We start from the raw sequence: 10,923 nt of genomic DNA, 5'->3' as shown, positions 1-10,923 counted from the left end.
CACCATGGAGGAGAAGAGGTCATCGCGTACCCGGTTCAGAAAAAATAGAAAAGAAGAGGAAGTAAAAACCTGCAAGAGATTAAAATATGCTAATGTCATGTGTTTATAAGTATGATGGTGACGATATCACCATGTAATAGTGAAATAGGATGGATAGTATAACTATGTTAGCCTGTTGCTATGTCGCTTACTCGCTACGCTCTGACAATAGGCCAAGTAGCAGATAAAACAAGACATAATTTCACCTCTTTTCTAATAATTGTGTCACAGCCCAACACGTGATTTATTTTTTAGCTTATGCACTTCTGCTTCAAGAGCACCATCATGAATGTTCATTAAGCTAACTCAGAAGATGTGTACAATATAGACGTTTTTTTGGTTTTGTTTTGTTTTTAATTCTGGGGGTCTTTAATGCCTAATATCAGCCACTGTCAGAGAAGATTGTATTAGTCCTATTCCAAATAATAATTATTAGAAGTATTTATATACTGTACTTGTACCCAGACAAATTCTACCTTGTGCTAAAACTCTTGGATATATAGTCAACATATATATATATAGACATATGTGGACAAAAAATGTGACGTTGCTTCAGAAGGAGCCGTCCACCGCCTCCATTTAAAGTTATTTCTGGTTGCATGTGTATTTATGACAAAACTGTGATGTTACGCAGGCTGAATAAGCTGGGACGGCTTCTGGCTCGAACTGAATATAGGACGTGCCCAAGAAAAGTTTCAGATGATCTAGAACAAAAAAAAAAATAAATGTATTCTGTGTTATAAGAACCATTTGACGGTTACGACTGATGTGGATGTTTTCACATACGCACACATTGACAGTATTAATTGCTCTTATTACCAGAAGGAAGCGAGAGAAAGCATTACGATTAGTCTCGTGGCCACAGGGTGGAGAAGGTGTTAGCAGGAGAGGCTGATCCTTGAACACAATCTGTATGATGGAGGGGGCGAAAAAAAAGCTTCAAATAAGTAAAGAATGACAGAAGGTGGCTATGTGTGGAAATTAAACAAAGTGAGCTTTTGGATAGAGACAGTTTCTTCCTATTTTCAGTCAATATGCTAAGCTAAGCTAACTGTGTGCTATAGATAGCTTTAAATATACTTAAATATAACTAAATTTTATTTAGCAATCTAAATGTATTTCTGCAAATGCACATTCTATAATATTAATTTTTTTATTTTTATTTTTACATTGTCCGTACAGTTTGTACAGAATAGCTTTATATGTCAGTGATAACACACAAATAAAACAGAACACCTGATCAGTCTTGCCAGACAGGTTAAAGTATCGTACCAGAGGCATAAAATGATGCAAAATGAGTCGTAACTAGGAGACTAAAATGACTTTAAAAAAATATGCATTATAAATAAAGTACTAATGGATCTATTATAGTAAACAGTAGCCTGCCTAGCAGCTACGTAGAAACGTAAAGTTTAGCACATCAACCTCATCGGCTCAGTGAGATGTTCACAACATTTGCAAATTGTAAACAGATATTTTACTACACTAAAAAAACATGTTTTATTTTATGAGAACCATTCCCGTCTAAACTCTAGGTTAGAAATCAGGGCTGCTCACTGCTGAGGTTATGAACAAAGGAAGAAGTAGTAGCTGCCAAATAGACTGACTATACAACTATACAGTGGCATAATATTATCAAACTACGACGCATCATGGGATTTTGTGTGAGTGCTGATCGTTGATCACACAGAAGAAAAACGTATCACACAAATACTAGTAGGCTGATCCTGTTTCTTTCATGAAAGAACGCGGTAACTTTGCTGTCGGTAGGTGCTATAATACGTGACAAACAGCCCCCCTTTTACCAACTCAACACACCCTTGGCAGGTTAATCTGGCCTTCCTCAGACTAACCAGGAGCAACGGCGATGTTTTATTCTGGGGGGGAATTCAGAAGCGGAGCAGCTGAGTATCTCTTTCCCTTCTAGGTTTGCAGCACCCTCGAGCAAGACACGGGACCTCAAAATGTTCAAGAAGAGCTGCTCACGCTTGTGATGTCTGTTTGAAGCTTGTTTGTCGACGTGCAAAACTGCATGGAGAAGGTTTTCTTTGAACGCCGACTTTGGCTCGAGGGAGACGTCATTCATCATCACAGAGGTTTAAATAAATCTGATAATGACGCTCATCAGCATTAATGAAACGTGACGTGTCTTTTCATACATACTGTATGTACTCACTCCTAATGGCTTATTAAATACCCAGTGTTTATATATTTAGCAGAGCGACTTCCTTTATGATTGATTTCTGATTGTACAGTCTATTGTTTTCACTCAGTTTTCAGATCGAAAAAAGGGTTTTCAGTAATAAATTAGAGCGAATTACAGCCTTGTATTTCGTGAGCGCCGTCTCTGCCTAAAAGCTGATGAAAGGTCACACACATTCATGTCATCGAGATGTAAAAGGTACGTGAGTACTTGTCAGACTCAGACTGAGAGTCAGTCATGAGTGTGCATGGCGGCGGTTTGGTTTCGCACTGGCGTGGGGCGCTCACAGACCTGCCGAGACAGGCTCTGATTCCCGGTATCGCCGACTTCAAACCTCCCCTGTGATACCACAGCACCACGACGGCACTGTATTGTGTCAAGACCCCGAAACTGCGCTGAGTTAAGTTATGCTCAGTTACACCTGTTGGAGGAACTGTTTGACATTTTTTTTTTATCAAATGAGTGGGATTGAACCTGTTTCTGAATGACAAACGGGGACGGTGTGATGACAGTAGATTACACACAAGAATTCTTCAGTTTACTTTCTGGTGTATTTTGAGCATTTAGTCGATCCTGTGTGGAAACACAAGACACCTTTAACAGAGCAGCAACGAAGCAGCGGAATCCAGAACAGCTCTGCTGTTTAACATTACACGTTTACCATAAACACTGAAGACTGAACGCAGATGAGGCTGAAAATTGCACGAATAAATAAAAATAAGCGAGACGCAATAGTAAAAATTTTTGTGTCTTGGGTAAGTTGTAAAAAAGTGGAAATTCTCTACAGTTTGTAGAATAGCTTTACGTGCCAGTGATAACACGTAAATACAACAGAACACCTGATCAGATCAGGTTAAAGTATCGTACCAGAGGCATAAAATGATGGAAAATAAGTCATAACTAGGAAACTAAAATGACTTTAAAAAAATATGCATATAAAAAAAGTACTAATGGATCTATTATAGTAAATAGTAGCCTGTCTAGCAAGTCAGTCTCGCCAGATAGGAATGGTTAATGTATCATACCACAGGCGTAAAATGACAGAAAATAAGTTACAACTAGGAGACTAAAAAGAGTTTAAAAAAAAAAACGTATTATAAAAAAAAAAACGTATTATAATTTGGAACTATTATAGTAAACAGAAGCCTGCCTAGAACCTACGTAGAAACGTAACCTCAGTAGATAAGGCTCAGCTCAGTGGGAGGTGTAACTTAACACAAATTGTAAACAGATCTCAGACGTGTAATTTACTACCTTGAAACGACATGTTTTATTTTATGAGAACCGCTCTAAACTAAACTCTAGTTTACAAATCACGCTCCGTAGGGCTGCTCACTGCTGAGGTTATGAACATAGGAAGAAGCCGAAGCTGCCAAATAGTTTGACTGAAAAATACTTAAAAATGGTTAAAAGTTTACATTTTGGCTAATAAAAAGTGCTGATATATAATAACCAATGGTGGAACATAGCTAATTATGTGTTATAGTCATCTATTACTATATGAGCCTAACATATGCTTACACATAAATGCATTCGTATTAATATAATATACTAATCTAGTATATAATGCTATAGATCAACGGTCTTAAACGTTTTTCAGGCCAAGGACCCCCAAACCGATGGAGAGATTAAAAAGGGACCCTCTACCTACAATAAATGTTCTATATTAAACTTGGCCTATTGCTATTTATAAATATACATTAGTGTTATCATTTTGCATTCAGTATTAAGCCATCCCTAATCCCTTTACTAAAATATGTTGGATTCATGTGTATTGAAAGAAATTTTAATTTGTAGGGGGAAAAAAAACAAAAATGTGTATAAAAAAATGCTTAATTAACCAAAGATTTTGTCACCCCACTGCAATGCCTCCGTTGAAGACCGGCTATATAACTACTATACCTTTAAGTTTTTATGCCTCTGTTGCTACGTTTTAACTTAGGTAATATACTTGTACTTTTATTACATAAAAGCTTGAGTGAACAGTATTTACTCCCTTCATCATTCTTTATTAGCGCCCATAAACACAGACGTAATCGCAGTTGATTACTTTACGCGCTCTGTAATTGTTTCATTCAGATTTTACAAGCACAGCTCCAGGAAATGTTCTTCCCGCTAGTGAGGAAAAACTTCTGTAGGCTTTGTTTAAGCCTACATGAGCGCGATGGCTTGGCCCACACATTACTGTGTTGAATGAGTAGATCCAGAGTTCTTTAGTCCCGTTGAAATAAAGTCAGACGGTGCCTTTGACGTGAGTCAGTGTAAACAGAAAAACCACAGATGGCATAAACAAAGATACAGAAGTGTTCTTGGTCCCCTGCCTTCCTCTTTTCCTTTACTGTTCAAACTGAACACTTATCAGTTCTGTGGAAAATACTGCTCCTTTTTTATTGTTTTGACTCTGTTCGTCTTTAACGTCTCAACCGAAATAGCACAACGTACACAGCCGTCTTCCATTACCTCATCCTCTTAGATAAATAACCGAGGCCACATCAGGTTCTCAATCACAAGTGTGTGTGTGTTAAAAGCTGGAAATGCAGTCTGCTAGGAAAGGGAGAATTGTGTATTTCTCTAAAAGCTCATTCATCTAGTAGGTTCAGTCGCTGCTGATTCATACGAGGCATCAGGAATATACGTGACAATCGTAAAAACGATAACAAACGGGTTGAAAGACCACCGTGACAAATCTCTGCAACCATTGTATTCCTGTTACATGCATTTATGTTCCGGTAAACGTGTTGCCTGTAAGAACTGTAAAATAAACAACAAAAAACAAACAAACTAACATGGAAATTAAGCTTTTTCCTTATAAATTTGTAATTGGAATATTTCATTTAATAGGTCTTGTGTAGTTTCCCTCTTAGGTGTGTGTGCGCACAATGTACATTTTGGAGTTTATCGCGACGCGCCCATGAAACTTATCTCAGGATGGCGATAAAATAAGAGACACGCTTCCCCCGTTAACATCTGTGACACACTTTCACACACCTGTACGCACTGAAAAAAACAGTGAACGTCTCACGATAGCATCTTCGACACAAAGGCGTGTCATCCGATATCATCTTCGGTATAAAGACAGTGAAGACCTCGGCTGATAGCATCTTCAGCTTTCACACGGACCCACCGCTCACAGAAGTGTCGCCACAAAAACACAAAAAAGTACACAGCAGCCTGAGCAGAACTTTCTTTTTATTCTCATTTCAGGTCGCTTCGTTTGACTCGTTTACTCACGTTGCCACATAGGTCCAAAGTTAACTTGTTTCCCCCCCCATTTCCTATTTGGAAACCATAACAGTCAGTACAACTATCTCTAAAACGGAAATTCAATAAAACGTATTAAATAAAAAAAAGAAAAAAAAAACTAAAATACAGCAGGACTGGTGCGGGAATGCCCTCAAGATCAAACATGGAATGTCTTTCACATACGTGAACAATGATAATTACATTGATCATGATAAAGAGTGCATTTCTGAGGTCTCTGCGTGTTTTCCCAACACGGAAAACTTAAAAGAAAAGTGTTTATGAAGAAAACCCCATATTTCAAATGAACTTGTACTGGCCAATGTTTTCTATCTGTGGGGTTTTTCCTTTAAATTCTGGTTAAACTAATACAAAGTTCAGTTTATTCTGGTAAAAAGCCTTTTTTTTTGAATACATGATTTTACCCTAAGAATTAGTGTCTTTTTTCTTTTTTTAAAAAAAAAACAGGGTCTAATCTAGGCGGCCTCCTATATTTTGGCGCCATCTTTAGCCTGTGAAAGGGAACTGCAGAAGAACGGCTTGCTCAGGTCCTAGTTTGACTTCGGCCAGGCTGACGGCGGAGTCCACCTCCAGGTCTTTGTCGGTCGCCAGCTTCACCTTGGCCGTCTTTGGCCACTCTGCTCCCTCTGCAGGAACAAAAGACGATTCGGTTAAAAGTGAAAAGTGCACAACGCCGGGCGCATTTTTATTTTTTTTGCTTTGTTCTCGGCTGGATCTTTCTTGCGACTTGCCTGTGGGCGGGAATTTGAGTTTCAGAGTCTCCTCTTTCGCTCCCCAGTTCACAGCAGTTACGTATCTCTCGCTCTGGTCCCACAGGCGGAGGAAAGCGAGGGAGGTGTTGGAGGAGTGGAGGGGGAAGTAGTCGCCGTGGAGGAGAGAGCGCTCTTTCCCTCGCAGGTCGCTCAGGGATTTAAACCACTTCCTTATGTCAGCGCGTTCTGTGCGATTCGCCTGTAAATGCACATTTTTTTTATTATTTATTAATGACACTGACGACTTGTGAGCTTTTTTTTTTTTTTTAGCCGAGTGACGTTCAGCGTGAACACACTCTTACCTCAGCCGTCTCCTCAGTGACATCGTCTTTAGGCTCCTTTTCAACATCCCAAACCATCTTAGGATATTTTTCACCCTAAAGGGGACGACGACAAATGTTACGCTCTGAAACAGCTGCTGAAACATCCCAACAGCCGGCCAATGTTATAGCTTGCCTGTGTCGCCTGAAGGCCGATTTCGTCTCCGTAGTTGAACACTGGCGTCCCAGGCATGGTGAACAGCAGGAGCTGGTAGAGTCGGATCAGGCCCGAAGTTTTTGCCCGTTTGGACAGTTGGTCCTGCTGGGCCGCGCCCAGACCCCAGCCCACGCTCCTCTGCTGACTGTGGAGGGCGTCCATGGCCTTGATGCGCTCTCCTCCTGCAGGTGTTCAGGGGAAAAAAAATGACCAATGATTCATTTGTGTGCGATGCTGAGGACTCGTCACAAGTATGTCCAGACAAACAGGAACCTCCAGCCTACCTTCCTCGTTGCTACTGAGCAGGTCGGACAGGACGAGGCCCACCCCGGACGTGTTGAGGAGCTGAGACACCTCGTTAGCAGAAATACCTTGAACCGCACCCATTAGCAACCTGGGAGAAAAAAAATGGGGTCATGTTAGTCATGTCACAGCTACAGAATAGACAAAAAAAAAAATCGCTGACTGTTGAAATCTGGTTTAAGTAGTTGATTGTGTGTCATTCCCCAAAACCACCACTAGGGGACACCTTTTTGAAAGCTTCTGACCTCCAGCTCTCAGAAACAATTGGTTGAATTGTTGACCCCATTTTATTACAACTACACCATCTATTTATTTTTTTTAATTAAGTTTGTGAACATATACCCAACTGAGTTTCTAACATTTAAAATTCTTCATGTGAGAGGTTAGATAATCACCCCTATATCTAACAGGTAAATGCATTCTTCATGTTGCATTAATCCTTCTTTGTTCCTGTACTGGGAGCTTATTCACTATACAGGAAGCCAGAAAATGGCAACTTACTTCTTCTTGATCTCCTCGGTGCTGTTGCTCTGGAAGGTCTGATGAAGTTTCAACCACGGAGCTCCGACCGAGGCAACAGGGAGATCAGACACCTTGATGCCATCAACACCCTCATTCAGCCAGTACTCGGCTGCAGCCTGGAAGAGGACGAGGACACTTAAGCTACGTCAGCAGTAAAACCGCTACATTGAGATTTGACGTCTGACCGAGTGACAACAGTTGGAAATGTTGTCCTTTGACCAGAATTGTCTCATTTCCTACCTTGACTTTTTCTACCATGTCATCGATTTTTTCAGTGAACCAGGGGGCAGCTCCCTTGTAGTTGGGAGTCAGGTCAAGCACCACAGAAATGCCTAAAAAGAAACAGGAAGCAAAACCAAATCTGGTTTATGAAGAGATTCAAAAAATCGTAAAGTCTGGCACCGTTGACTGTGAATGATATTCGTAATTCGCCGAATCTGAGCCTTTAAACTCAAATAACTGGGGCGTAAAAAATGGCCTACCCTTCTTTTGGGCCTTCTCCATCATGGATTTCAGGCTTTCCTTCGATTTCCCCTGCTTGGGGTCGAAGGCTTTAAGGTCCAGAGTTTCCGACTGGTCGGCCTGGACACTGTGAAGAGGTCCGAGGATCAGGCCTTTCACCTTCAGCTGGTTTAAGTCGTCCAACTTTGCCTCAACACCTGGGAAAGAAAACAGACGGACAAGGGAAATGAATGAAGCGTCACAGCGGGGTGAGAAAAGTAGCGGGGTCAAGGGGCTACGGGGGGGGCAGGGCAGAAGTCTGGAAAGACATTTCGGTTGCGTGGGAGACGGCAAAGCGCAAAATGAGGAAGCAGAAGGGCTAACACTGCTGTTACTTCAGCTCAGCATTGACTCGGGGCTGCCCATGTCAAGTCTGAGCACAAAGAGGTCGTTCATGCGAGAACAATGCCGGGTCACGTGTGGTTTTTTGGAATGCCACACCGAGCCTGCAGGAAACCCGAGACTCCCCCATTAATTCACTTTTAGAACAGCCGTCTCCTAAAAACAGCGCCGTCTCTAAAGTCGGGGCTCTTTGAGCGCAACATAATGAAAAGTGAAATGCATTGCTTTTATGGTTTAAAATGAGGCCTGAATGCGTTTTGAGGACGTCTGTACAGGGTTGCACAACTTAACCTCTGAATAGGAGTGATATGAAATAAATGACTCAATCGTTTTTTTTTTATGTCCTTCAGACCTTTAGTCACGCTCTGTCTGCACAGTCAGCAACTGTGGTATCTAGCCAGCAGATATGGACCGTGTACAGCTAAGGAAACCTAAGACGCCGTCACAAGACTTGACATGTGAAGAGACAGTGGGAATTGCCAAAACGGTGACCTAAGCACTTTCTGTACTCCAAATGCTCTACCTTCCAATCCCTCGGAGAAGGCCTCAAGGTCCGAGATCTGATACAGAGGTCCTTCGTTCCACCAGTTCATCTCGGGGATGGGTTTACAGCGAGGGGCCTGGACTATGATCACTATGGCTCCGGCCAGCATGCCCAACCAGCCCAGCCAGAAGAGAACGAGCAGCACCCAACGGGTTCGCACCCACCTAGACGCAAAAAAAAAAAAAAGGGAAAACTGTTAACTACCACACATTTTATTGTCACAAGATGGTCAGTAGTTTTAATGTCGTTTACAGCGAAGGTATCTGTAGGTATCTTACCCTGGAGTGCCCGCCACCTTCATCAGCTCCTCTTTGGACAGGCCCGTGAATGTGACCTCGTCGTCGGGGACCTTCAGCTTGACGCTGCCGTTTTTCTCCCCGCCGGCAGCCTGGCCGTCGCCCGTCATGGGCTGCTTCTCAGCGTCCACCTCGTTCGTGAGGTCCACCTCCTTCATGTCGATCTCCGTAGTCATGTTTGTGTCTGTGGAGGGCAGGAAGAAATATAAAATATATGTCTCCAGTGTGTACTCGCCAAAAATTAATATGGTTTCAATGGATAATGTGTGAGGAGGAAAAAAAAAGTTTGGGCTATCACTATTTATTGTTATTTTTTATCATTATTATTTAGTGTTTGTTAAATAAGGGTTGTCCCATTGAAATCAAACATCTATTGGAAAGGGAGACTTGACCAAGAGTGGCAGAAACGTAGTTTTAACAGAAAATAGGATAATATGTTTCAGATTTTCAGGTTTAGATGTCACGACATTCATCAAAACCAATGCTTATCTCGTTAGCAATAGACAAAGCCGAGAGGGTAAAAAGGTGAACTTAAAAGTTAGCTTCGGTTAGCTTAGCTTTGCGCTAATTGTCGAAAAAGGTTAGAGGGGGGAAATAATAACCAACATAAATCAGCAACATTTCCGTAAGTATTTATGACACGTGTGGCGAAATTAAACATTAAATATGGACCAGCAACTATGGAAAAGGGTGGAGTTCAACAGTTGTCTGATGAAATAACTTGCCGGCGTGTGATCAGCTGTGTGGGTGGAGACAATAAGAGGGCGTTACATCAAATAAATATATATTACTATCCACTGTTACTATTATATATTATTACTATTCCCAAAACGATTCGCTTTATATCCACTCTCTTTCTGACGTTTTAGTAATATTATAACCATTTGTTATTTACTATGCCGGAAGTACATAAACTGACCGGTTTACTCTAGTTTGTTATAAATTGTAACCAAAAAAAAGAATTAACATCCAAAACAACTGTAAGTACTGCACAACTTTCATCGAAGTGGGCCCAGTTTGAAATCGGCGTAAAAGGAAAAACATTCCAAAAGAAACCCCGTTTTATATAGTAAGATTTGTCTTTTCCAAAAACCATAAAATGAGCTCCGGCACGAGACCGCGGCGTGCTTCGCTCTCGTGGTCGTGTACTCTACTTTAATTCACTAACTAACAAACTGTTGCAGACAACTTAACACGCGGCTGAAAAGTAATTTTAAATAAATTCATGATTACCTGTGGAAACGATAAAAAAGAAAAAACAAAAATCCCGGTGTAGTCCGTCCGGGGCTTGTAAAAATCACCCTCAATCGCTTATCCTCGTGTCCTTAATCTGACAAAGAGGCTCAGAATATATTTGCGGCCGCCCTGTTTCTCCGCCTACAAGTGACGACTGCCGCGCAGGCTCCGTCTTTTCCCAGAACAAACAAACTAACAAACATCAGGCAGCAACACATACTCCAAACAAGCACGTTTGGATAAACTCTAACCATGCATGTTCTGTTTTATTCACTTTTTAGACTAGATAATACAATCAGTTTCATTGTTACACTGAAGCTCCCTTTGAAGACCTACATCATTTGATCAATTGTGATTTGCTGATCTAAAGTCCCATCTTCCCCCCATTCTCTTGTTTTTTCCACACAGAGCACATTTTCTCCAACAAAGGCTGACTAAATTGTGTCA

At 41.2% G+C, this 10,923-nt stretch overlaps 1 protein-coding gene across 1 annotated transcript; it reads right to left on the bottom strand.

Moving 5' to 3' along the window:
- Positions 1-5,413: 5,413 nt before the first annotated feature.
- Positions 5,414-10,634, bottom strand: slc3a2a (solute carrier family 3 member 2a). Its single transcript, XM_047608836.1, has 11 exons — positions 10,474-10,634; positions 9,223-9,424; positions 8,924-9,108; positions 8,040-8,216; positions 7,798-7,889; positions 7,537-7,673; positions 7,017-7,126; positions 6,712-6,914; positions 6,558-6,632; positions 6,235-6,454; positions 5,414-6,129 (listed from the first exon to the last, which is right to left on the bottom strand). Exons 2-11 carry the CDS (start codon positions 9,414-9,416, stop codon positions 5,990-5,992), a joined length of 1,533 nt encoding a protein of 510 aa, XP_047464792.1. The 5' UTR covers positions 9,417-9,424; positions 10,474-10,634; the 3' UTR covers positions 5,414-5,989.
- Between the last annotated feature and the right edge of the window lie 289 nt (positions 10,635-10,923).

The sequence above is a fragment of the Mugil cephalus genome, chromosome 1, assembly GCF_022458985.1.
Source record: "Mugil cephalus isolate CIBA_MC_2020 chromosome 1, CIBA_Mcephalus_1.1, whole genome shotgun sequence".
NCBI lineage: Eukaryota > Metazoa > Chordata > Actinopteri > Mugiliformes > Mugilidae > Mugil > Mugil cephalus.
This window is presented reverse-complemented; position numbering and strand designations above follow the sequence as displayed.